Raw genomic sequence first — 23,754 nt, 5'->3', positions numbered from 1 at the left:
CTATGGGCATCCTGGAGTGTCCTTGCCTCCTTTGGGAAGCCTCTTACTGGGTATTAAAAGATATCAAATAGGGGATATTCACTTTTGGGGAGGATTGTGGACAAAGCTGACACCCTTGGTGATGTTGCCCTTGAGGCCCTCGGTGGCCTTGGCTAGCAGAGCCTTCTCCTTCTCGGTAATGCCCTCGAAGGGGTTGGTGGCCTTCTCAGCACCGTTGGGCTAAGTAATGTCAGCAAAGTTTACGCAACTGGAAAGGGATGATAAATAACTTACACCAAGCTCGATGGGGACAGAGAAGAAGTCGCAGCCAGTCTCCTTGGCGATGGCCTCACCTCCGGGAACACCGGGAAGGTAGACGTAGCTAGGCTCAACAAGGCCCTTCTCGCCCTTGACGGCACGGAGAACCTTCTCGGCGAATCTGTACTATGTTAATTACTGTGCGAGATATTTCGAGACATAGAGGTAACCTACCGGAAACCGGCATAGGCCATGGACAGGGTGGCGGAACCAGCACCGTCCTTGGCCTTGACAACCTCGTCACCGCCGAACTGAATGCGGTTTACGAGAGCATCGTACTTGTCGTCGGGGATCTGAACTGAAGGAGAGGCCTTGCTGAAGAGGGGGACAATGGTCTCGCCAGAGTGACCACCAATGACGGGGATGGTCAGCTCCTGGGGGTTGGCCTTGCCAGTGATCTCAGCAACGAAGGTCTCAGCACGGACGATGTCGAGGGTGGTGACACCAAAGAGACGCTGAGGGTTGAAAACACCCTTGGCCTTGAGGACCTCGGCAGAGATGGGGACAGTCGAGTTGACTGGGTTGGAGATGACGAGGATGAAAGCCTTGGGGGCGACCTCAGCAGCGACCTCGATGAGACCCTTGACAATGCCAGCATTGATATTGAAGAGATCATCACGGGTCATTCCAGGCTTGCCTGTGCGGGGGAAGTGGTCAGTCGAGTCTAAAACTGGGGGAGGGTTTCCGGGGTCGGACACGCGGGGTCCAACGCCGGATGTCCGGGGTAAGAGCTTCACGTACGAGGAATGCCAGCGGGGATGACAATAATGTCAGCGTCCTTGAAGGCAGCCTTAGCGCCATCGTTGGCGGGAAGGTAGCCAGTGGTCTTCTGTAGAGGGTGTGAGCAAATAGTGCGCCTCGGTAGAAGGGAATTATGCGTGTTCGACTGGGGGCAAGTCTAGGGTCGACTTACGGCGCGGGAGGAGATGTGAGAGAGATCGGTAGCGACACCGGGGGTGTTGACGACATCGTACAGGGCGAGCTCGTCAATGTGAGGAGAGGTCTTGAGGAGGAGAGAGAGGGGCTGTAATCGATCAGCGTTAGCTTGCGCAATTCTTAGTTTTAAGAGGAGGAGAGATACATACCTGGCCAATGCCACCAGAGGCGCCAGCAACAACTAGAAAACACGTTAATCTCGGTGCTTGAAGACAGAAGAATGCGCAAACGGTATGATATCAAGGTGAGGCGAAGCGGGGTGAGTGAGATGGTGTTTGTACGTACCAGCCTTGACCATCTTGACTGAATGTGTAAGTGGATATATGGTTTAGAGAGAGAAGGAGGTTGACTCGAACAAGACGAGACAAGTGAGGCGAGTAAAGGAAGAAGAGATAGTTGGGATGGAAGAGTGAGAAGAACAAGAACTGAGTTCAGAGGAGGGAGGAGGGTTCAAATATGTAGGGGTTGTAGGTAGGAAGAAAAGTCTAGGTCGAAGCTCGAGGATGCGGAGGGTAACCTTAGTACGTCCACGGTAGGTACATGGCAACCACCAGGGCGATACCTGGGTCGCCATAAAGGTACCCTCTTTGAAACAAGCGTCAGGCCTCTCACTTGATCCCTTACAAAGAATGTTTTCTATTACTAGCTGGATTATGCAGTTCATCTCATGTCATGACCCGACTTGACCGGGAATTCTACTGCGGTCAATAGAGTTGGGGTATCCGAATTTACATGTCCGAAACCATCGCAAGTCACTATCGGAAGCATGTGCGATGGGCTATGTTGAGCGGGGAGGGGGAAAGTAACACAACAGCTTTGAAAGCTCTAGTGGGGGTTGTTTTCCTTCTGAGGGGCTCGTTGCGGTTACAAGGGTCTATGGCTATCATCAACACATTGGAGAGAGGGGCATCATCCACAATCCAGAATCCACTGCCCATTGTCAGGCCTATTGAACAGACGAACAAAAGGACGGGGTCATCATCATTTCGCCTCTCTTTGGTTCTATTACCACGAGTTTGAATTCCGAACAATTACGTGACTGTATTCCCTCAATACCATCCAGTACCTACAACTTGGTGATACATACTCATGATATCCACCATCATTGATTTCATATCCATTCACCCTTGGACTCCTCCCCCTCTCGTCCGCCAACTGTGATTAGTTGGGTTAGCTGGCATTGAAGATCCACGCCAGTTGTGACAGACCTGACGGGATACTTGCCGCGAGGCTTTGCGCAAGCGCCTCCGACTGCTCCTGAGCACATAGTCGAGTCGACTAGAATAGACATGACCACTTCAAGTATGTAATCCCCACTCGTCCGTTGAAGTCCCTATGAAACTGAATGTGGTTTGCTTCTGTAACCCACCTAAATATAAATCCTCAGCCCGTGGGGAAATGGAGGGCATACAGATTATGGTACCCAGTAACGTTTCTTGTTAAGAGACCAAAGCTTCTTCCCTCACAGTAGGCGTCTCAACCCCGAGGTGAGAGCGAAACGGTCTGCACTCCGACCCAACTCCGACAAGTACCTACACCAGATTCAAACCCAATTATTGTCCTATCAAAGTTCAGGCGAATTAATGGCCATGAACTTATATATGTTGGTCATTTAATCCTGTAAACCCCACACATTGCTCAGTCTCTCAATGGAGCGCTTTCCTCTATCAATTCACTATTTCCTCAATAAGCCACCAGCGCCATTTACTTGCAAGAATATACTAATATGTCATTCGCCAAAGGGCATGTTAAATGCTCAACAAAGAGGACGGCTGATCCCTCCTCAATTACCAAAAATGGAAATATCGCAATGCATCTCTGCAGCCTTTGGTTAACGACTGATTTACTTACTACTACCTAGTCACAACAAATAAACTTGATATTGAATCAACAACCTTCGATTTTCCCCGATACATTGTCGTATTAGTGCATGGATATTCCAGTATACTTCATACTAAATCGCGGCCGGACACTGGTTGTCCAGACCTTTCTTACTCCCGCGGCTTGGTCTGGACATTGATCTGCGTCCAAGTTAACAAACAACTTCCGAGTTGCGCCTACACGAGGACCAAGATATTCCGATACCTGATATTTTCGTTTAACTGATTCATTGTATTGCTCCGAACTCATCCGGGACTGTGACGTCTTTGTTTTTATTCATGAGCTTCCTCGGCGACCTGCTACTTGGCATGATCCTCGGTATCCCGTGGTACCGAAGTCATGACCCGAAATCTGCCGTCCCGCACTTGTATATCCACACGGCATCGTGAACTTGAATGCAACAGCATAAATGAATTCAGACTTGTTTCATTGGTCTTACAATGGCCGAGTAGGTTTCCAAGGTCATGAGATACATATTCCATCACAAGGGACCTTGTCAATCAATAATGGCGCTGATGGGGAGACAATCACATATATCGACATTTTGACACAATTCTTTTGAGTTGTCGACGATATCGCCGACGGAATATTCATTCATTTTGAGCTCAAAAACTCCAGCCGTGAATGACCCAGAGACCTCGGTTCATGTGCTTTGCCCATTCTGATGATCCCTTTTCTCATCAGGTGTGAGCTATGCAGCCTACCTCCCTAGCTTCATCCTGTAGCCTTATTCACAACCATCCATTTCTATGTTTGCATCGTAAAAGCTTAGTTCTCCTCAGCGGCGGCAGCGGCCTTCTTGGCCTTGTTGCCACGGAGCTTCTGCTCAGGCTCGGGCTTGACGGGCTTGTGGGACTTCTTGATGGCAGAAGCACGCTCGACAGCGGCGGAGCGGAGGTCAGCGCGGTAAGAGTTCTTGGCGACCTGGTTGGCAACGGCCTGGTAGGTCCTGGAGAGGGGGGGGGGTCCATGGTCAGCTGGAATTCACTTGTGCGTCGAACGAGACACAATAATATTATTATCATGTGTGGTCGAATACTCACTTGCGGTTGCTCTTGGAGCCGCTGTAAGAAGTGGTGGTGATGTTCTGGGCGGGCTTGTTGGGCTGAGCCTTCTTGGTGGTGACAACAACGGCACCCTTCTCACCAGCAGCGATACCGACGGCCTGTTGATTATTTGTTTAGCTTCGTTCACGGGATCGACACTATTTTATCGCGATCGTTGTAGTCGTACCTTGTCGTTGACGAAGCCGGCGTGCTGTAAAGCGAGTTAGCCCATGTGTTCGATCTTCCGTGATTGTTGACCCCTCGAATATTGAAATGCTTCACTGGTGATCTTCAACCTTGAATATGGAATCATACCTTTCGGGAGCTCTTGTTGGTCAGGTTGAGGGGATCCCGGGAGAACTGAACACCGCCGTTCTTCTTGCTCTTGGCGGAGAAGCAGTTGTTGTCACCTATGCGGTCGCAAAAAAGCGTTTCAGCAATTGATCATCAAGTTGAATATCATCATGTCCATGTCCGGGCCCAGGCGCATCGTCGTTTGGGCCGGCCAAAAACAAATGACATCAAAAATTCGGAGGAAACTCACGGACGATCTCCCAGATCAGGTCCGAGGAAATGTTGGAGAGCTCCTGGGCGGTAGACATTTTGATTGAGGATTTGGCGTGAAAATTGACCGGGGAGAATGAAGCTTGAGGTTGTCGTCGTCGAAATATCCAGTTTCAGTTCCAAAGACTGTTCACCAAAGCCGCCTTTGCATCGAGAATTGTGCGCGAGCAATGTGGGGCCCTCGGCTAGCTTGCCAATTAGGGAGGGCTTAGCCATGAATTCGAGGGGTAAAAAGTTGCTATCAGAGACATAATTAGCAAGCCATTTCATGCATATCTGGCCACCATGGCGGGTCATTTAATTTTTGCAACCTGACCACCTTTCTGTCAGCCTATAGTGGATATAGCGGGCTAAACAGTAGATTCCGTTCCATGCAACGTGAGAGTCCAGTCAGGCGAAAACCCCCTGATGTCATGCCATTTGAATATGTCCTGCAAGTCAATCAAAGCTATACTCTTTTACCTAGTATCAACTAGTTATCCCTATCAAGGTATTTTGTAAGTAAAAGAAAAGCCCATCTATCAATACAACTTAATCAAAATTGCTCTCCCTCATTTATCCGTGTCTTCATTTACCTGAGCCGGGCTGTGCCAAGCAAATACGCGTGGCTTAATTGATTGATTGGGACAGGAGGGAGCCAAACTTAACGTTAGCACCTAAAGAGGTAAGTACAGTATAGAGTCACGTCAGTCAGCAGTTGTCAGTCCCAGTGTCCGTCCCCATTCATTATCTTCATCTTTCATTCCTGAGACAAAGGGAACAAGGTTGCACTTGTTCAAATCCGGATCTTGCAGAGGGCGGAAATCCTCAACCCAGACTTATTAACAATAGAGGCGTCTACCATGCCAACTTTGGCGCTTCATCCTTGAAATCTTGCGACTTTGCCCTGTCTGGCTGTTCCTCTCATTTGTGATCGCGATTATTGTTCAGTCTCTTTTTATCGTACCACCACTGCGCCTCGATTTCCACTCCATCACTGCATACCATACGCACGCACGCCATTCCTCTTAATACCTAACGTTCGCCCACCATGTCGTACATTCTCTATTCCGTCTCCCTCTTCACCATCGTCCTCGCCACGATCCTCTTCTTCACCCGGGCCCACTGGATCCCTCACGTCCAACATATGCGACCCAGACTCCCCGGCGCCGACTACATCTACTCGCGACTTCCTAACAGCTTCGCCGGTGACATCGAGGCTGGTCTGTCCAGCAGCAACTTTAACCTGTCAGAAAACGTCGAGTCTGGCGATTCGCGCGCCGGTCTCGACGATGCGGCCAAGTCCGAGGTTCTGGCCATCATGAAGAAGAGGAGAATGAATTTCGATCAGGCAAGGAAGGTCTACATGGAGAACCGATTCAAGGCCAACGGTATTGGCGCTGATGGTCTTCCGAGGGATCCGAAGTTCGTGAGCTTCTCTTAAAGCCACACGCATGCATGGACGAAATCGACGTTGTATCAAGCGCACCACGACGATATCCGATTATAATTCGATTCTGATTATCACTCTACGAGTCCTGATGCTACGAGCGTCAACCGAAAACTATACACAAAACTTGTCTAGACTGGACACAGTTCGACTTGCGAAATAACCTTACATTGGCACACCAGTTGCATTTTCCTATACCACTCGACTATACGGATGCTTTGCTTTGCTATGCTTTTTCCTTTTGTCTTTATCTTTTCGGGTAGCGTTTGTTAAATTGCTTCCATAAAGAAGTTTTTGTTATTATCAACGGCCTTCAGTCACTTTGACCTTTGAGGCAAGGAGTTTGGGCTGGATGCGGAAGATTTATTATTTACTGCGGTAGACTCTATCTCCACAGTCAGCTACTGTACTTTTTTGTTTTTCATAGCTTCAGGTTATTCAAATGCATTTGATGGATTATTTCAAATCATTACCATCTCCGCCAGACGCCATAAGTGAGTGAAGACCATTACAAAGGTCAAAGATTATGTACAAGAATCAACACCTGAGCCGACAAATATGGGTATCGATGTTCAACAATTTCAAACGCCAAGGTCCGCCTGTGACGAGGACGTCAAAGGTTTGGTCAAACTCTGATATCTTGACCCAATCCGGTGTACTGTGATATTGGCAAGCGAAACCACATTAGCCACCCGTACGCTTATTGCGTCTTTTTCATGATGGGCGCGCTATCCGTATAAGTGCGGTTGTCACTACCCTCGATCTCTTCAATGAGCTCGTCCACCTTTTCGATCTCCTTCTTCCAGCGACCTTCGGACATTTTCATATCCCGCTCGAACATCCACTGCTCAGGCATACGGTAGGTACCGCCCATACGGTCAAAGGCAGTGAAGAACTGGCCATAGTTGACCTCGAAGCGAGAGTGATGGAGTGAGTGGCATGCAGCACCGTTGACAACAGGGTTGTTGGTGAGATACTCGCCATCGTGGATCATGACAGACCAGAGGTTGACAAACACAAAGAGTGCAACATAGGCCATCTTCTGAAGCGGAAAGATGAAAGGGAAGATGTGGTAAGGCAAAGATTGAGTGAAGCCATCAAGAGGGTGGAAGGCATGGCTAGCAAATGGAGTAGGCATAATCCACTTATGGTGAAGCTTGTGCAGATACTTGTAGACCAAACGGTGGTGAAGCCAGCGATGAGCCCAGTAGATGCAAAAGTCGGTAAAGAGGAGGAAGAGTGGGAACTGCAAGAAGTCATACCACAGGCCGGGTCCGTCTTCGGTAGTGTCGTACAGTTTGCCATAGCCTCGAACTTCAAGGAGGAAGAAGGGTGCTGTGATGATGGCCATGACTGGCATGGCCTTGTTGGCCGCAACGATCTCCATGCGGACCTGATTTTTAATGAACCGCGGGTGCTCAAAGGTGCGCTTGTCGAAAATGAATATGTATGAAAGTGTAGCGACTATGAAGTATACAAGAAGGCCAAAGATCCTGTTCGGACTTGTTAGTCCTAGCTGTCTAAGTAGTGGGCATCGATCGAAACATACCAAGTGATGAGATAAAGAGTAAGAGCCTGGCGAAGAGGGTTATCGCGATCCCATGAGCTCATGTATGCTTGCTCTGGTGGTTCCAGCATAATGAACTGTGTGGCCGGTTTATAACTCCATGTCGAGAAGGCCTTGGCTGATGTGTCGGTTGTGTTGGACGGTGATGGGAAGTCGTAGGGAGCTAGACGCTTTGGATAGAAGTAGGCATATGCATAGTCGGCAATAAAGGTGTCGACGACCTCTAGGACGACATCCATGATGGACCACCGAGTTCTTTATAGTGATACTGTAAAGTTGAATAAATAAAGGAGGGTTGGCTTGATATGGTTGAAAGAGCTGGTGTAAGTGAAAACCAGAGACACAATCGCAACTCAAGAGACAAACAAACACATAACTGTGAACTCCCAATGAGACTCAAGATACAGGAACTTCATTCTTATTTACAGACGGGCCTCTTCTTGTTTATCAATAAATCCATCATGGAAAAGGAAATCACATAGTCTGATACTACAAGGGGTCGTCGGCGGCTTGCGAGGCGGGGCGGATGTTTCTGTCAGGGATGCATCGCGCAGTGGAGTTCCAAAAAGGGCCCTGGAAGCTCAGCTGGGCCAATTAAAGACGTTTGGCAGTAGAGCTTCTGAACCCATCTTATGATGAAAGACGTACGATAGAACGACAAACAACAAGCAGGGGCCCTGTCATTGAAATGAGCCGCTCTTTGTAAGAAGGGGTTTTTGTTTTCTACAAAGTATGAAGCTGTTTATACTCTGTAAACACAAATACACCTCTATGGTGTCTTTTTTTTTTTTTTTGGAATGGTTTGCTAAATATCATCTTCCAAGCATCAGATTATCAGTTGTGTTTACAAGACAATCGCATCTAGATAATGACATCGAAAGTTAATCGTGGTGGTTCGAGAAAAAATCATCATTATTCACTTATCGATCCATTTGACGTTGAGATACGGAAACGAATACGCTGGGAAACCCTGAGGATCTTAGAGCGTACGCAGGTACTGGTCTGACATCTTCCGTCAAGGACCCTTAGTCGAGTCGAGGTGCGGGTTAAGCACGGGATTGTGAGCCATGGTCTCGGGTATAAGAGGGGATACTTCCCTGAACTGGTTTTGGGTCACACTCGATGACTCTTCTTGTCAAAGCGTTTATCACTTATTTTCTTATGTATTCATTATACCTCTCAACAAAAGTGAACAAGATTCTCGGTTTCTATGAACCTAATACGTGGCACAGCGATATACTCGGCACCCAATAAGTTATCCAATCCAACGGTACAGACTCAAGCACAGCCTCGGTCATCTTTATCAAAGGTTTTCGGTTACAGTCTCAAAAGGTACCTTGGATTCGTGAACCTTGCGTAATGGTGAGTGTTGAGGTGGTGTGGTACAGTTGTACTGTATAACCTTGGGCTCTCCACGCGGACAAACATACTCAAGCCTGAATCGAGCACATCATGATGGGGCAGGTTACCCCAGGTACGGTTCATCAAGTATAACGTGAAGGGGGGCAATACAATTCCCCGTATCTATTGTCCACATAACAGAGTTTGTTGTCGGCGTTACGCTGCTGACTTGGTATCTTGAGTTTTAACGACAGCTTCTGTAACCTGACCGAGTCGTGAACTTTGCCTCTTGCCGAGTCGGATCAACTGACTGCCAAAAGTACCTACAGTACAACACTTACGGCATCACTTGGCATCAGCGAGCGATGCCACTCATGATGATCCCATCAAGGCCATCCACTCGCAACTCTTGATATATGACAATCACAACTTTAACTCGTTTTGGCGAGATGATAAGGCATGTGGCACCAGTCAGTGTTCGTTAAATGTCACACAAGATGTCACACAAAACTGGTCAATCCGACGAGACTTGTCACTTTGGTGGTGGCGCGACTCTGTTTTCCATTGCTCTCGTTGCTGCAAGTCAACGTAGTACAAACGGGCCCCAATTGGCTCGGAGGAGCCTCCCTGAGCTAGAGACAGCAGCATGTGGTGGGAAAGGGTTGTTGTAAGCTCTCGAGAGGAGCTAAACTTAAAACTCACATGGTTCTCCAGTGTGTTGTTTTAGTACAGGTACAGGGTACGTTCTTCAGTCAGGCAGTTGAGTCTTGCATCCTGTATGATGTATACTCTAGCCCGCAAATTGATTACACAATACATAGTATCAATTTCCGAGTGATCCAAGATGTGATAATGTTGCTCTACAGTTATAAGTTCCGTCTCGACTCATTGATATGGAGGGTCTTGTCATGGCTTGCAACAGCATCATGGAAAACTTAAAACATTCTCAACAGCAACTTGATCCACGTCATATCAACTACAACAACCACGTGTTGTCTTTAAGATCTAGGGGCTTCTGTGATTACGGCAAGACTGTAGAAAAGGTTCATGTCAAGTCATTCAAAAAGTCACTATTCTGAATGGTTACGACAGGGCGAAAAGAGAAGCCAAAGAAAAAGAAAGGAAAAGGGAAAAAAGGGGGGCGTCTACCAACAGAACCAACCATCTCACCACGCCCTCAGGGCCCAAAATCAGTGAGAGAGAGGGCGTGCGAACGGAGTGTTTGGTGTAACTGTAACTGTGCTGAGGACTGTATCTGTAGGTGGTCATCTCATCGCAAGCCACAGCCCAGCGCCAGGGTAGGGCAGCCGCCAACGCCGGACTTCGACGCCCATTAGGTGTGGACCCACCTTTCAAACCCCTGGGAGTCGAGGCTGATGTTCCCATGCGTAGGTCTGTGCGTTTAGAGTCGCTGGTACGTACCGGTCCTTGTTCTCCACTTAAATGGATCGCAACCCCACTCCCCCCCGGGCCGTGCTGCGTGAAGAGCTGCAACCTACTGGAACCCATGCTTTCCTTTAGCACTTACCAACCCGTTTCCTCCTCGGCCGGGCCTCTCTTTTTTTCTTCTCTTTTCCTCCTCCCATCAAAACATCATCACGATTAATTTGTTCATACTCCCATCGTCAACCCGACCCTCATCACGGTTGGCCATATCGTCGCAAGCATCCCATACGACTACTTATCACTCTACCGGCCTTTACCCGTAAACGGATATTAATTGCACGCTTAACTGTCGCGTCTGCTTCTCGTTTAGCTGTCATTGCCATCAGCTTGCCTTGGCCCCCTGCCAGCCTCGCGCTGTCACCGACTTGAACGGCACGCGCCAACGACTCGACCGCACCGAACCCACCAGGCATCTATTGCCATCGCGATATTTCTATCAACCTCCCTCCTCATCTCAACGAGTCTCATCTTGAACTCCCCGTCGCCGAGACCCGCCTTGCGCAATGTCGATGTATCCGCATCGCGCCATGGGGGGCGGTCCCCAGGCCAATTCTACCCGTCTGAACGAATTGCTCGACCAGATTCGAGTTGAGTTCGAGAGTCAAATGCGCACTGCCGAAAACTACGAGCATCAGAGTAGGCCAATTACTTTTACCTCGACGTGTACACCGCGTTATTTCCTTCGCTCCAGCTAACACATGTTGTATCTTTAGTCGCCGCGCAAGTTAGTGAAATGCAAATGGTCCGCGAGAAGGTTTACCAGATGGAGCAGACTCATCTGGGTCTCAAGCAGAAGTAAGTGTTTTTTGTTTCTTATTCGCCATGATGAACGCCCATTGACCTCTTCGCCTGCAGGTACGAAGACGAGATCAGTGCCCTGCGACATCAGCTCGATGCTGCCAGAAAGGGTGGAATGCAGGGTGGCATACCCGGTCCGCCTCAGCATGCTGCTCCTTCTCAGCCTCCCTCTATCGCCCCCGGCAATGGTCTTTTTAGCGGCATCATGGCTGGCGGCAGTCAGGGAGGTCTCGCACCTCCACAGCAAGGCCAGCAGCAAAGCCAACAGGGCCAACCTCAGGGCGCGCAACAGCCGCAGCAATCCCAGCAGGGCCATGCTCCCCCTCAAGAACAACCATTGGGACCTCAACACCAGATGAGCCAGGGGCCTCCTGGTCTTCCTGTTCCCCCTCACCCCAGTGCGCAGCAGGCTCCCTACTCTCAGAACTACCCTCCTGGCCCTGTCTCCAACGGAATGGGACCTCAGCCACAGAGCACTGCTTCACCCGGTCCCGGTAGGAGGGGCATTGGTCGCCCTCCCGGTGCTGTCGGACCTGCAACTCCTCAGATCAACACACCTACGCCTTACCCTGGAACTGCTGCGTCACCTCAGGTTAGCCACCCGACTCCTGACCATGCTCGAATGGCTGGCCCCCATGCGTCCGCCGTTGGCAATGCCCTCGGCGACCTCGAAGTTGATAACGTGGCTCCTCACAACAAGAAGACCGGAAATGATTGGTACGCCATCTTTAACCCTCAGGTGCAACGCGTTCTTGACGTCGACCTTGTCCACTCGCTCAACCACGAAAGTGTTGTTTGCTGTGTGAGGTTCAGTCATGACGGCAAATACGTTGCGACTGGTTGTAACCGATCTGCTCAGATCTTTGATGTTCAGAGCGGAGAAAAGGTTTGCGTGCTCGAGGATCACAGCGCCTCCGATATGAGCGCCGACCTTTACATTCGCAGTGTTTGTTTCAGTCCCGATGGTCGCTACCTTGCCACCGGTGCCGAAGATAAGTTGATCCGAGTAAGTATATGAGCAAATCTTTGTGTATGAGCGTGACACTAACGTTATACAGGTCTGGGATATCCAAACTAGAACTATTAGAAACCATTTCTCTGGTCACGAACAAGACATTTATTCGCTAGACTTTGCACGCGATGGGCGCACTATCGCTTCGGGTAGTGGCGATCGGACCGTCCGCCTGTGGGATATTGAGCAAGGCACAAACACCCTCACTTTGACTATCGAGGATGGTGTGACAACCGTTGCCATTTCTCCCGATACCCAATTTGTCGCTGCTGGTTCTCTCGACAAGAGTGTTCGAGTTTGGGACCTGCACTCAGGTTTCCTCGTGGAGCGCCTTGAGGGACCCGACGGACATAAGGACAGCGTCTACTCTGTGGCTTTCTCTCCCAGTGGAAAGGACCTTGTTTCCGGCAGTCTCGATAGGACGATTAAGATGTGGGAGCTCAGCGCTCCTCGCCAAGGCAATAACCCAGGCCCTAAGGGAGGCAAATGTGTCAAGACGTTCGAGGGTCACCGAGACTTTGTTCTGTCGGTGGCTCTTACCCCTGATACTAACTGGGTGCTGTCTGGTTCGAAGGATCGCGGTGTGCAGTTTTGGGATCCTCGCACCGGCACCACACAACTCATGCTGCAAGGACACAAGAACTCGGTCATCTCAGTTGCGCCAAGTCCCCAAGGTCGATTCTTTGCCACCGGTTCTGGTGACATGAAGGCCCGTATCTGGTCCTACCGCCCTTACACTTGACTAAATAAGGAACCGGCTCAGTGGGTTGCCTTTTAGATGTTGCAATTCGAGAATGATGGGACTTGGGAAAAGAGACACCTTTGAGGGAGTAACTGATTGGAAAGACGTTTATGGAAGCTTTCTTTATTGAATGGTGACCAGCCAGAGTGAGCGACAAATATTGTTTCTTGGGTACCGAACACAGCAGGGCCGCTCCGTAAGCGCACCCTCATAGCTCGAAGGACGGTCTTGCAGAGAGGCGCATAAGGATGGGAAGAATTCGGAGGGCATATCTGTTCGTGCGCTGAGCAGGAGATATGCCGGTACTTCGCTAGCACACTTATTTTTTAACCTTTGGTTGTTGCGCACATGTGTTATTATGAAAACAATAATGAAAATCACCGATTCCCCAATGCTTCTGTTCAGCTGACTACTAACTGTTGTGTTTCCATTCGTAGTGCATGTTGCTTGACCTGAAGCGATGCTCTTGATTTGATTAATGTGATATCATAAGGAGCCGAAAAGACTGGAGAGTGCGTCGCCGCCTTTCTTCTTTTTCTTTTTTGGTTTGTCCTTGGTGTCATCTTTTGATGAACGCTTCGGCGCATCTGTATTTACTGTCTTTGGTTTACGTTCTTTCACTTGGATGTCCTTAGAGGGTACGTCCACTTTCGGTATTGATTTGGCCGTTTTCTTCTTTGATAAAAGAAGCTCCTCACGTGAAACGGCCACGCCCATATCCGTTTCAGTGCTGGGTGCCTCAGCTTCTATTGACTGCACTGTCGATGTAAGCGGACCGGGTGTGTCTGATACTGTGCTTGCTGCATTTATATCATCCGTTGATGGCGATTCATGTTCATTCTCGGACGGAACGAGGTGAGATAGTAAAGTGTGGGTGCTGGCGAGGACTGAGAGGAGGAGGAGGCCCAGAGGCGCATGCTGATTATCGGCTGCCAGTTGGGAGAAAGCACTGCATGCAAGACAAATACGTGATTAGCCAAGTTGACAGAATGCCAAGACTCGTAAGGGAAAGGCTTTGGCTTACACAAAAGCACCAGGAACAATATGTCGCATCATCCATTTTGCGCGGACGAGAGCAGGGTGGCTGTCAGATGTCGCATTGTTGCTGCTAGACTTTGTCTTTTTCTTTGGGCGCGCGACGACAAGATCTTGGTCAAGTTTGCGGACGGCGCGGCGAAAGATAGAAAAGGAAGACCACCAGTGTGAGGAAGAATGCTGGTTCTTGTGACGATGGGCGAAGCCGTCGAGGATGGGTAGGAGAGGAGCGAGGGATTCGCTTGTGGATGTTAAGAGAGCGGTATCGGGGGGAGTTGTCATGATGGAGGACGCGCGATCATTACTATTGGTAATAAAATATTTTAACAAGGAGAGAAAGAGAGATTGTATAAGTCCGGGATTCGGCCGAGACAGAGAAAGATAGTGGTGGTTGAGGCTGTAAAGTGACGTTTTATTTTGAAGCTGTGATGGATAAAGCTAGAGCGTACCTAAAGTTTTACAGCGGTTGCGATAAGATAAGGATGCATCTGGGCTTTCAGTTAGCGTACATAACCTAACAGTAGTAAAAACTCTTTTTTTTTTGTGCTGGAATAGGGATCATGAGATAGATGCTTGCATTTGTTACTCATTCTTCTTGATAATATCCATGCAGGTTATGTTACAGGCTGAATCTGTCGTGGAATTACAACCATTCATTCGTGGGTAAGGTATAGATAGTTGGAGGGAGGCCGCATGCATGTCTGAGGTGCAGTTGCAGTTTATCCTTGGCTCTGACATCAGAATACCAGTCATGATGTTTCTCTCAGTTCATTAGTACCTGTCATTCTCTTTCTAATTCCATTGACTACACTGTAGGGACCAACAAGAATTATGTCGACAATTACGCCCGCACAGCTACTCAGTCTACCCTCTCTGAAACCAATTGTAGTCGAATTCCTTATTAGATTGGTCTCGTGAGCCCCTACCTAGATCCGATTAAGGCTCATTCTCCACCGTCTACTTACCATCGTTCCCCATCCTGAGCTGCACAAAACATTTGAAATGAATTGCAGGTGGGGTTCAGTGCGACGAGGCAATGTCTAGAACTGCACTGAAGCGGGTACAACCGCCTGTTACTGTTACTAGTTACTAGGTGAGTTGAGTTACCCCGACTCTGGGCAGGCAGTTTTCATGATGGGATGCTGAATGGATGGGATCCCAGGTGAGAGACTATTTTGTCCTGTCCCTTTGTCCTACAATGACGACTTATAGTTTGGTACTCGACCACTTATTGGACTTGTCCATTCTATTTGTCCTATCAAAAAGCACTTGTTCCTCCGGCAGTTCGCTCAGTAACCTATTCTTCCCCTCCCCTACCTCCTCCAAATGCATGTGCATGCAACAACAACAGACTAGACTAGTCAACTGGGGTTCTGGAGGATCTCTTAATTATTACTCCATCTTTAGTCAAACGTCTTATCATGAGTACTACTAACTCTTGTATCAGTAATCCCTGTGGATTCAAACCTGACCCTGTTCTGACCCTTTCAATCCAGTTAATGGTCCGAGATCAAGATCAAGATCAGAGACTGAAGCCCATTCATCCATCCAAGGAGGAGTAACTGACCATCGGCTATCGTGCGCACAGGGATCCCTTGGTTGCGATAAGCTCAGTACGCGCGCCCACTTGTCCTGTCACTCAGTCAGTCCGTAGACTACTGGTTAGTTTAGCTGGTCAGGTATAACATACTTATCCAAGTTGAGCCTCGTGCCATATGACCTTGGGCCGAGTCTGCCCTCTCTCTTTCTCTGTCGCTCCTCTTCCACCTTTGCAAATTACAACAATTCGCTCCTCGAAGGGTTTGGTGATACCTCGATTTTGCCGAGTCTACAAACCCTGTCTCCCATTGCATTGCATTGCGCATCGTTGACCTTGTTTGCGACCTTCCAACCTTCCAGCTTTTTCTGCTACCTTCGCCACCCCCAGCCAAGCCCAGCAGCCAAAACCTGCCCTGCTCAGCAGACCAAGACAAGGTGGGATCAATTGAGATAACGCAGAATCTTGTATTTGGCCTCAAACCGGATAACGAAACGACACGACGATACAATCAGAATTTAAATCAGAACCAAACGTGAAGTTGGCGACGATAAAGAATTACAATGTCTGCGGCGCGGAATCCTACGAACTGGGATGACTACGATGGAGGTGGTTCCCCCAGTGAAAGCGTGACCGAAAGCATGCTTGATCGCGAACAAGCTCTCGTCGACGACGACGACAACAACGATGGGGGCGACCAAGGAGGTCTCAGGAGGCGAAGACGGTATGTTAAACAAACGCGATATAAATCAGTTATAACTAACTCCCCCAGATCCTCCATCACATATCAATTGGCTGCCATCGCCGACATTGGCGGAGTCAACAGCTTCCGATCCTTTGCCAGAAGTTGGCAGCGAGCCGCAGGATTCCACGAAGTTATTCCTCGTCGACCGAGTTTTGTCCTTGCGCCCGAGGGAGAAGCACAAGATCTCGAGTACAGCCGCAGTCATGTCCAGGGGTCGCAACCACAGTCGGGCCTTTTGCGCCAGCATCTAGAAGCATCGTCTTCCCAGGCCAACGGCGAATCCAGCTCCGCCATTGACTCGTCTCCAAGGCCTATGAGGATGTCCCGTCGCGACGACGAGACGAAGCCGTTGCTCGACGTCGAGGCGGGCGATTCCTCCATCGTGGGCTCGCCCCGGTCAAGCATCTTTGCTGTCCCACCTCATCTTGCGGCCCCCGATATCGTCGGCAGCTATGGCTCGTTCCGCGACTCTTCGCCTTTCGGGACCATGGACAGAGGTACGCGACACCGCATCTCCTTTAGCGAGGGAAGTGGGTGGGGTGTAGCCGACGAGGATGAGGTGGAAGGCGAAGACGCGGCGCATGGAGAGCACCAGCCTATTCTCGTCAAGGAGGTCAAGCAGGGCAATAAGGTTGTCCTCGCTGTTGAGGGCCAGAGTACTCTTCCTCAGTCCGTCTTCAACTCCATCAACGCTCTTATCGGCGTAGGTCTGCTCAGTCTTCCGCTGGCCTTCCAGATGACGGGTTGGATCACCGGTCTGTTTCTTCTCACCTTTACGGCTGCTGTCACGTCGTACACTGGTAAGCTGTTGGCCAAGTGCATGGACTTTGACCCCAGCCTCATCACATATTCCGACCTGGCGTACGTCTCATTTGGTACCCGCGCTCGAGTCATTGTTTCTGCACTCTTCAGTCTTGAATTAATAGCAGCTTGTGTCGCTTTGGTGATTCTCTTTGCCGACTCTCTGAGCCTCCTGCTTCCAGGTCTTGCTACCGTCAACACTTGGAAGGTTGTAGCCTCTTGTTTGGTATTGGTGCTCAATGCGCTTCCCCTGCGCCTGTTGAGTTACACCAGTGTCGTGGGTATCTTTTCCACTTTCTGCAGTAAGTGCACTGGCCTAGTATTCTCCGTTCATCTACTTACACGTCTCAGTTGTCGTGATTGTTATCATTGACGGTCTCTACAAACCAAACTATCCTGGTTCGCTGCGTGAACCGGCGACGACGTATCTCCTTCCTGAGAACTGGCTGGCTGTGCCCCTTGCATATGGTCTCCTCGCCAGTCCATGGGGTGCTCACTCCGTGTTCCCATCGGTATGCTACATGTTACTCCTTGTGAGGTCCTGAGCTAACACAATGCAGATTTATCGTGACATGCGCCACCCATACAAATGGGGCAAGGCCGTCAACATCACATTCTCCTTCTCTGTAAGTATCCAAGTCGTATATCCAAGTTTATAGCTCATCTAACCTATTCAGTACCTTGTTGATACCTGCCTGGCCGTAATTGGTATGCTCATGTTCGGTGATGGTATCAAGGATGCCATCACCTCCAACATCCTCAAGTCCAAGGGCTATCCCGATGCTTTGAAGATCATAATGTGCATTTTTATTGCCATCATCCCCTTGACCAAGATTCCTCTCAACGCCCGTCCTATCATCACTACTTTAGACGTCATCTGTGGTGTCCACGAACAGCACCACCACCATCATGACACACCTCACAGCCAACCCACGCGCTCATCTGTTCTCGTCACCAAGGCGGTCCGAATGCTTGTCCGAGTCTTTGTGGTTATTCTCCTGCTGTTCATCTCTATTGTATTCCCAGCCTTCGACTCCGTGTGTGCGTTCCTCGGCGCTGCGCTCTGCACCCTCATCTCCATCATCCTGCCCATCTCATTCTATCTGAAGTTGTACTGGCAGGATGTTACTTTTCGGGAAAAGACCGTCTCGTTCATACTCCTCGTTGTGTTTTCCATCTTGGGTACACTAGGAACTATTTGGACGTTCTTGCCCAAGCATCTCATTGGCGCTGACTAGACTGTGTGTTTCTGAATTATTTTGATCGTTGAGGCATCTATAGGAGTTGCTGAGCATTTGTGTGTCGTACTGGCCGGGCTTGGTACGTTTGATTTACGAGAATGGAGATAGGACAACGAATAATATGTTATATATGGGCCGTCTTATGGCTCATTCTGTTTGGATCCATTTTGCTTCTATCCCACTGCTTGCATTGATCTCTGACTTGTTGATGACACCTTCGCAGAGTGTTTCGTCGCTCTCAAACGGATACTTTCGTGGGGACGTATCCATTGCATGATAAAGTTTGTTCTATTAGGATCTATTAAAAGTACTTTTTTAATGTCTGTAAACCGAAGCCTAAGCCTTCTCATTTTTCTCTAAATTCTCAACCAAGTGGTCCGTACAGATCAAAAACTCAACATATAGTCAGATCAAGGTTTTCATCAATAACTAACTCTCCCAACACATATACACTGTGATTGTCAGAGCAGCTGCCTGGGTCAACACAGCAATAATGAACTCTATGATGTGGGTGACTGATAAGGAAGCTTCTGTTCTATTAGGAATATGACTTCTGACATGGAACAGAAACCATGTATTCACGAGCACTATATGCCAAATACCGGTTCTCACTAAGCACTGTTCTTGAAATCAGCAATGAAAAAAATATATTTAATGAGCGTAGTCATGACTATCTAGACGTCGGAAAATCCGAAGTGTCTCCTGATTGTTACCACATCTATCATCCCCAAGCCGCTTTGCTTTCATAAAGACCGAAAAGAGAGAGAGAGAGAGAAAAAGCTCTTGGGTATCATCAGAAACCAGTCGGAAAAAGAAGATGATTTGCCGTGATACAAGTCGCACATCCCAATGTACATCCGTCCGTCCACCCCTAGAATCCCCCTTGATATAAACATTTCCACGATCGTGACCCAACTCCCATGCAAGGCAAACGAGTCCGAAAGTGCAGATAAAAATCACATAGATGACTCCGAGGTACCCCATAGCTGAACCAGAAAAAAGAAACTGAGCCAATCAACAGTCCTTCCGAATATGTCTTTGATCCTCTGATAACGCCAAAGTTCAGAGACAATGCCGCTGTACCCCCCGTAAACATGGAAAACCGTGTCGCCAAATATCACGTTCCGTTGATGCCGTCTGTAGACTGCCGGCAGTCGAGAGAGATATGCAGAAGAGGAGCAAGGAAAACGCCGAAGTAGGAAGCACTGAAAGACGTCAAGTCTTAGGAGAACAAACGCTGGTTTGCGTTTGAAGGAGAGGGACTGCCCAAGTCCAGTTTGAGAATACGACGAAGATCGTTCTCCATGGCCTGAATGTTGTTTGAATGGCCGTTGTAAGGAGCTGGTGCATTTGGAATGTTTCTAGCACGGTCGTATTGGTGAGCAGGAGGGGCTGGTGCGAATCCATTAGGGACAGATTGGGAGACGCTCGTGCCGTTGCCACTGAAAAGAAATTTCTTTAGAGCCTCGGTGGGATCTTCAGGCTCGGGGTTAGCCTTTTGTTGATGGGCAGATAGATCAGCGGGCGACCGCGCAGAATTGGTACGAGCAGCCCGAATACGTTCCTGATAAGGCGTAGAGAAGGCCGGCCCGACAGGTCGGCCTGGGGTTCCGTCGAATTCCCCACTGTCGATGCCTACGGATTGGAAACGGGCTTGGCTACGAGCAGTCTGAGGAAGGGTTGCCGGCTGGGGAACACTACCAGGTCCAAAAGGAGACTGCACAGAGGGTGATTCACTGACAGGTCTCGATGCAAGGAAGCTGCTGGTGCTTCCACTACGCTGGCGTTCCTTTTCCTGACGATGAGCACGGAACATGAAGTCAAGAGGAGATTCCTGAACGCCTGACGAGCCCTGTCGCAGAGGAGTTGGGGCCTCGGTGTCGGTTGGAGGAGAAGGCTCCTGAATAATCTCTCGCGGTGTCCTGGTGACACTAGGAGACTCAGTTGCCGGCCGAGAGACAAAGCTGGGAAGAGGCAGGGCAGATGGCGCAGGAGAGGCGTGGAAAGTCGCACCTGCGAAAGCAGAGATGGACTTCATAGAAGAAGATTGATTCGGAGGTGTAACACGTCCAGGGCGAGCAAAGTCGGGGGAGTGAGGACCAGATTTGCCACGTTGTTTGTTGTTGTTATTGTTATGGCTGCTGTTACGGGTTCGCTGCTTCGAGTTGGTATGGCTCATGGGAGTATCAGTGCCAGCTCCCTTCTGAGGAGTGCGTGGGGCACGATCATGTCGCGCGGGATCAATAGTGGCGACATCATTCTCCGAGGCATAAGCTTTCTGAGCAGCGGGACGACCGTTTCGGCCATTCCGGCGTCGGGCAGGAGTTGTCGTAGGCTGGGAAGGTGTTTCACTCATTTCGACTGATATCACAAAGGTGAAAGAAGATAATAAGGTAGATGAAGTGAGACAGGATGATACGATAAGACAAGACGGGCGGGCTCGCTGTGTTGTTTCGTTTTGTTTGGTTGACGATTTGGGTTTGGTTTTGGTTTTGCGATTGTTGATAGGATGCGACAGGGCGGATTATGGTTCGGGCGGATTATACGAGAGAGAAGATGAGATGGAAGCAGGAATGGTGATTGAGTATGAAGCAACTATTCTTGTAAGGAGAGAGTTGGCTATTCTGACCATGACTGTACTAGACCTAGATTGTAGGAGAAAGTGTGATTCAAGGACTGAGTGGTGAATGAGGGGAACGGAAACAGAGAAGAGAAGTAGGGGAGGCTTTAGGTTAATAACCAACAAGCACAGGGCAGATCCGAAACAAGAGCCCACTGGCAGTGCAGTGCAGTTGCAGTATGATGGGAGGCAATGACGCGGGCCGGGCTAGCATTAGGCTTGTCCAAGTGTACAAAGCGGACCTAGTCTTGAGCGCCTAAAGCGGTTCTAGACGACGCCTGGGCACTGATGCTGTGCAGCCTTGTTTTTCGGGGGGGGCAGTGCTGTGGTGGTTTCTTTTCTTTTCTTTGTTCTGTTTTGTCGTCTCTTGTCGAATAAATATGCGGATGGCATCTGATAATGATTCGAAGGGTAGACAGGTGGGCAGATGGGTTGTAATATGCCAGATACCAATAATCAAAGTGATGTGAGAGCTAAAGGAAGATGAAGTGGGCTACTAAACTGTCGCCTAGGTACCTATTAAGTCCACGCTTTTACATGTTGTGAGAATAACGTTGCTTCTTTCTTCTTTAGACACTAACTTCTATGGTTGCAGGGCGACGGAAAGGCAGTATAGACTCTGACTTTTTGCAAAACTCAATACCTACTATCAAAAGACTTTAGAAGTCGTCAAAGTCCACCAGAAAGAAAAGTGATCTATGAATGAATTTGATACCTAGATGGAATGGAAACTCTGATTGACCCCGCCATTCCGCTTCGCTGTAACGAATGCCCGGGCGGGCTGTATTACAGGGTCGGCTGCTCCCATCCAATCCCCGTCCATGACAGCTGCCTGCTAGGTATTCATCTATCCAGAGGTAGATAGATCCTTGGTCCAGCCTTCCCGTTCAACTCTAGAGCCGCATCATCACTCTTTGATGAGAGACAAAATCACCACTATGTATGTACCTTGGATTGACTTTTTCTTTTTGGTCATCTGCACCATCAAGGTTCTTTTTCTTTTATCTGCGCGCCTCTGCCTAAAAGTTGCCGCTGACAGTCATAAAGCATCTACATCATAGCATAACCACCGATATTCGTACGTCTTTCACTGTCGCTTTCACCTGTCGACTGCAACTTGACGACAACGACACCACACGACCGAATCTGACCGTCAGTATCTAGTCAACGAGAATCTTTTCGTAACCGACGAACCGAATCCATACAATACCAACGTCGAACCTCGATTTCACTACTAAACCTACCCACCATGGCCGATGTTGAGATGAGCGATGCGCCTGTCGCCAAGAAGGCCGAGGGCTCCAACAGCAAGAGTGTCGAGGGCAAGAAGAAGTTTGAGGTCAAGAAGGTACACATCTTCTCGAGGTGACCACTCTGGATATGTGCTGACTGGAAATCAACAGTGGAACGCTGTAGCCCTTTGGGCTTGGGATATCGTGGTCGATAACTGTGCCATCTGCCGTAATCACATTATGGATCTGTGTATGTTTACTGGAAATCTTCACGGCATCATGATAAGAGGCTGACAAATCCATCAGGCATCGAATGTCAGGCGAACCAAGCATCTGCTACCAGCGAAGAATGCACTGTGGCCTGGGGTATCTGCAACGTAAGACTACCGCATCATCTTGTTTTCTTTCACGTATTTAGACTAACGGGTACCTAGCATGCATTCCACTTCCATTGCATTTCACGATGGTTGAAGGCTCGATCTGTTTGTCCCCTGGACAATAGGGACTGGGAGTTCCAGAAGTACGGGCGATAGAGGATATGCAAGCGGCGTCTCCGGGGTTTATGTCTTATGAAGAAAGGAACAAAACATGTGTATAAAAGGGATCGTCGACGTGCGGCATGCGGCACTGGTAGCTGTATTCGAGATGATACTGTCATAAACAGCGAGACCATACAATCTATTGATTTCCCTTGCTTGCAAGATCGTATGCGTAACCTGCTGGCAGCCACTTGACAGGGTGTTTGTTGTAGAATGGCCAAGCTGGCACCACGACGAGGAAGGTCAGGGCCGTACCTCCCAACCCTAGGTATACAGCGAGCTTGATATCTTGGAGGATGTAACCGACAACGAACGAGATCAGCTAGTTTGCAATTAGCCAGACAATTCAAGAGGGTGGTAGATGATATCATCTAACGTGATGGACGTACACCAGAAACGATGAGAAGAGCTGTAGCGAGGAACTCGACGAGCTTCTGTCCTTCAAAGTCCTATAGTGGAGCTTCAGTCAGACGTTGATCAGGTAAATCAAGGAGGGGGGATCATGTACAATCTGTCCATCGACAACGTCTCGGATCTGGTCAAGAGCTTGGTCAGCCATGTTGAATGATAGTCGCGTGGTTGTGGTTGTAATGTAGCTGTAGATGTTGTTCAGATGCGATGCCGTTGGTCGCTAACAGGTACGGTAGTGTAGGCCGGTGGATGTACAGTCGGAACAGGTCTCGACACCTGGCTGTTTTGGAGGTTCCAAAACTAGGCCGTTTTCGGCAAACAAGCTTTGACAGTTGACTCCAAGCGAGGAACAGCCCAGCCAGCCCAATGCTTGATCTTGATTTTGGTGTCAGATGGATAATGAGAACAAAGCAATAACGCAATGGTCAGATTATTATTATTATTAGCCCAATTTCTTACTTCCTGCCTCAGTATTTCTAGGTACCTATCCAAGAAACCTGCATATCAGGAAAGAACAACGATGGCAAGGCTATC

The 23,754-nt window shown here is 49.1% G+C and overlaps 11 protein-coding genes across 11 annotated transcripts, besides 1 other annotated feature; 5 read left to right on the top strand and 6 right to left on the bottom strand.

Moving 5' to 3' along the window:
• Positions 1-78: 78 nt before the first annotated feature.
• FPSE_08625 (uncharacterized protein) lies at positions 79-1,531 on the bottom strand (the record flags this gene model as incomplete). The annotated part of the gene is made up of 7 exons (XM_009261743.1): positions 79-219; positions 274-418; positions 472-934; positions 1,039-1,126; positions 1,211-1,321; positions 1,383-1,414; positions 1,519-1,531. The coding sequence occupies 7 exons, from the start codon at positions 1,529-1,531 to the stop codon at positions 79-81; spliced, it is 993 nt and encodes a 330-aa protein (XP_009260018.1).
• A 2,351-nt stretch (positions 1,532-3,882) lies between these two features.
• Positions 3,883-4,762, bottom strand: FPSE_08624 (uncharacterized protein; the record flags this gene model as incomplete). The annotated part of the gene is made up of 5 exons (XM_009261742.1): positions 3,883-4,063; positions 4,158-4,279; positions 4,348-4,371; positions 4,476-4,570; positions 4,705-4,762. The coding sequence occupies 5 exons, from the start codon at positions 4,760-4,762 to the stop codon at positions 3,883-3,885; spliced, it is 480 nt and encodes a 159-aa protein (XP_009260017.1).
• Positions 4,763-5,754: 992 nt separating this feature from the next.
• On the top strand, positions 5,755-6,147 carry FPSE_08623 (uncharacterized protein; the record flags this gene model as incomplete). The annotated part of the gene is made up of 1 exon (XM_009261741.1): positions 5,755-6,147. One exon carries the CDS (start codon positions 5,755-5,757, stop codon positions 6,145-6,147), a length of 393 nt encoding a protein of 130 aa, XP_009260016.1.
• Positions 6,148-6,853: 706 nt separating this feature from the next.
• Positions 6,854-7,959, bottom strand: FPSE_08622 (uncharacterized protein; the record flags this gene model as incomplete). The annotated part of the gene is made up of 2 exons (XM_009261740.1): positions 6,854-7,646; positions 7,703-7,959. The coding sequence occupies 2 exons, from the start codon at positions 7,957-7,959 to the stop codon at positions 6,854-6,856; spliced, it is 1,050 nt and encodes a 349-aa protein (XP_009260015.1).
• A 1,599-nt stretch (positions 7,960-9,558) lies between these two features.
• Positions 9,559-10,140, top strand: FPSE_08621 (uncharacterized protein; the record flags this gene model as incomplete). The annotated part of the gene is made up of 3 exons (XM_009261739.1): positions 9,559-9,728; positions 9,794-9,800; positions 10,015-10,140. The coding sequence occupies 3 exons, from the start codon at positions 9,559-9,561 to the stop codon at positions 10,138-10,140; spliced, it is 303 nt and encodes a 100-aa protein (XP_009260014.1).
• A 16-nt stretch (positions 10,141-10,156) lies between these two features.
• Positions 10,157-10,199: a repeat region.
• An 835-nt stretch (positions 10,200-11,034) lies between these two features.
• FPSE_08620 (uncharacterized protein) lies at positions 11,035-13,059 on the top strand (the record flags this gene model as incomplete). The annotated part of the gene is made up of 4 exons (XM_009261738.1): positions 11,035-11,143; positions 11,221-11,302; positions 11,363-12,311; positions 12,364-13,059. The coding sequence occupies 4 exons, from the start codon at positions 11,035-11,037 to the stop codon at positions 13,057-13,059; spliced, it is 1,836 nt and encodes a 611-aa protein (XP_009260013.1).
• Positions 13,060-13,545: 486 nt separating this feature from the next.
• Positions 13,546-14,376, bottom strand: FPSE_08619 (uncharacterized protein; the record flags this gene model as incomplete). The annotated part of the gene is made up of 2 exons (XM_009261737.1): positions 13,546-14,008; positions 14,084-14,376. The coding sequence occupies 2 exons, from the start codon at positions 14,374-14,376 to the stop codon at positions 13,546-13,548; spliced, it is 756 nt and encodes a 251-aa protein (XP_009260012.1).
• A 1,818-nt stretch (positions 14,377-16,194) lies between these two features.
• On the top strand, positions 16,195-18,415 carry FPSE_08618 (uncharacterized protein; the record flags this gene model as incomplete). The annotated part of the gene is made up of 5 exons (XM_009261736.1): positions 16,195-16,355; positions 16,404-17,479; positions 17,529-17,689; positions 17,738-17,803; positions 17,855-18,415. The coding sequence occupies 5 exons, from the start codon at positions 16,195-16,197 to the stop codon at positions 18,413-18,415; spliced, it is 2,025 nt and encodes a 674-aa protein (XP_009260011.1).
• Positions 18,416-19,640: 1,225 nt separating this feature from the next.
• Positions 19,641-20,774, bottom strand: FPSE_08617 (uncharacterized protein; the record flags this gene model as incomplete). Its single annotated transcript, XM_009261735.1, has 1 exon — positions 19,641-20,774. The coding sequence occupies one exon, from the start codon at positions 20,772-20,774 to the stop codon at positions 19,641-19,643; it is 1,134 nt and encodes a 377-aa protein (XP_009260010.1).
• Positions 20,775-22,287: 1,513 nt separating this feature from the next.
• Positions 22,288-22,803, top strand: FPSE_08616 (uncharacterized protein; the record flags this gene model as incomplete). Its single annotated transcript, XM_009261734.1, has 4 exons — positions 22,288-22,386; positions 22,442-22,520; positions 22,577-22,647; positions 22,705-22,803. 4 exons carry the CDS (start codon positions 22,288-22,290, stop codon positions 22,801-22,803), a joined length of 348 nt encoding a protein of 115 aa, XP_009260009.1.
• A 145-nt stretch (positions 22,804-22,948) lies between these two features.
• On the bottom strand, positions 22,949-23,368 carry FPSE_08615 (uncharacterized protein; the record flags this gene model as incomplete). Its single annotated transcript, XM_009261733.1, has 3 exons — positions 22,949-23,131; positions 23,199-23,258; positions 23,318-23,368. The coding sequence occupies 3 exons, from the start codon at positions 23,366-23,368 to the stop codon at positions 22,949-22,951; spliced, it is 294 nt and encodes a 97-aa protein (XP_009260008.1).
• Positions 23,369-23,754: the final 386 nt, after the last annotated feature.

Source organism: Fusarium pseudograminearum, chromosome 1 (genome assembly GCF_000303195.2).
Source record: "Fusarium pseudograminearum CS3096 chromosome 1, whole genome shotgun sequence".
Taxonomy (NCBI): domain Eukaryota; kingdom Fungi; phylum Ascomycota; class Sordariomycetes; order Hypocreales; family Nectriaceae; genus Fusarium; species Fusarium pseudograminearum.
This window is presented reverse-complemented; position numbering and strand designations above follow the sequence as displayed.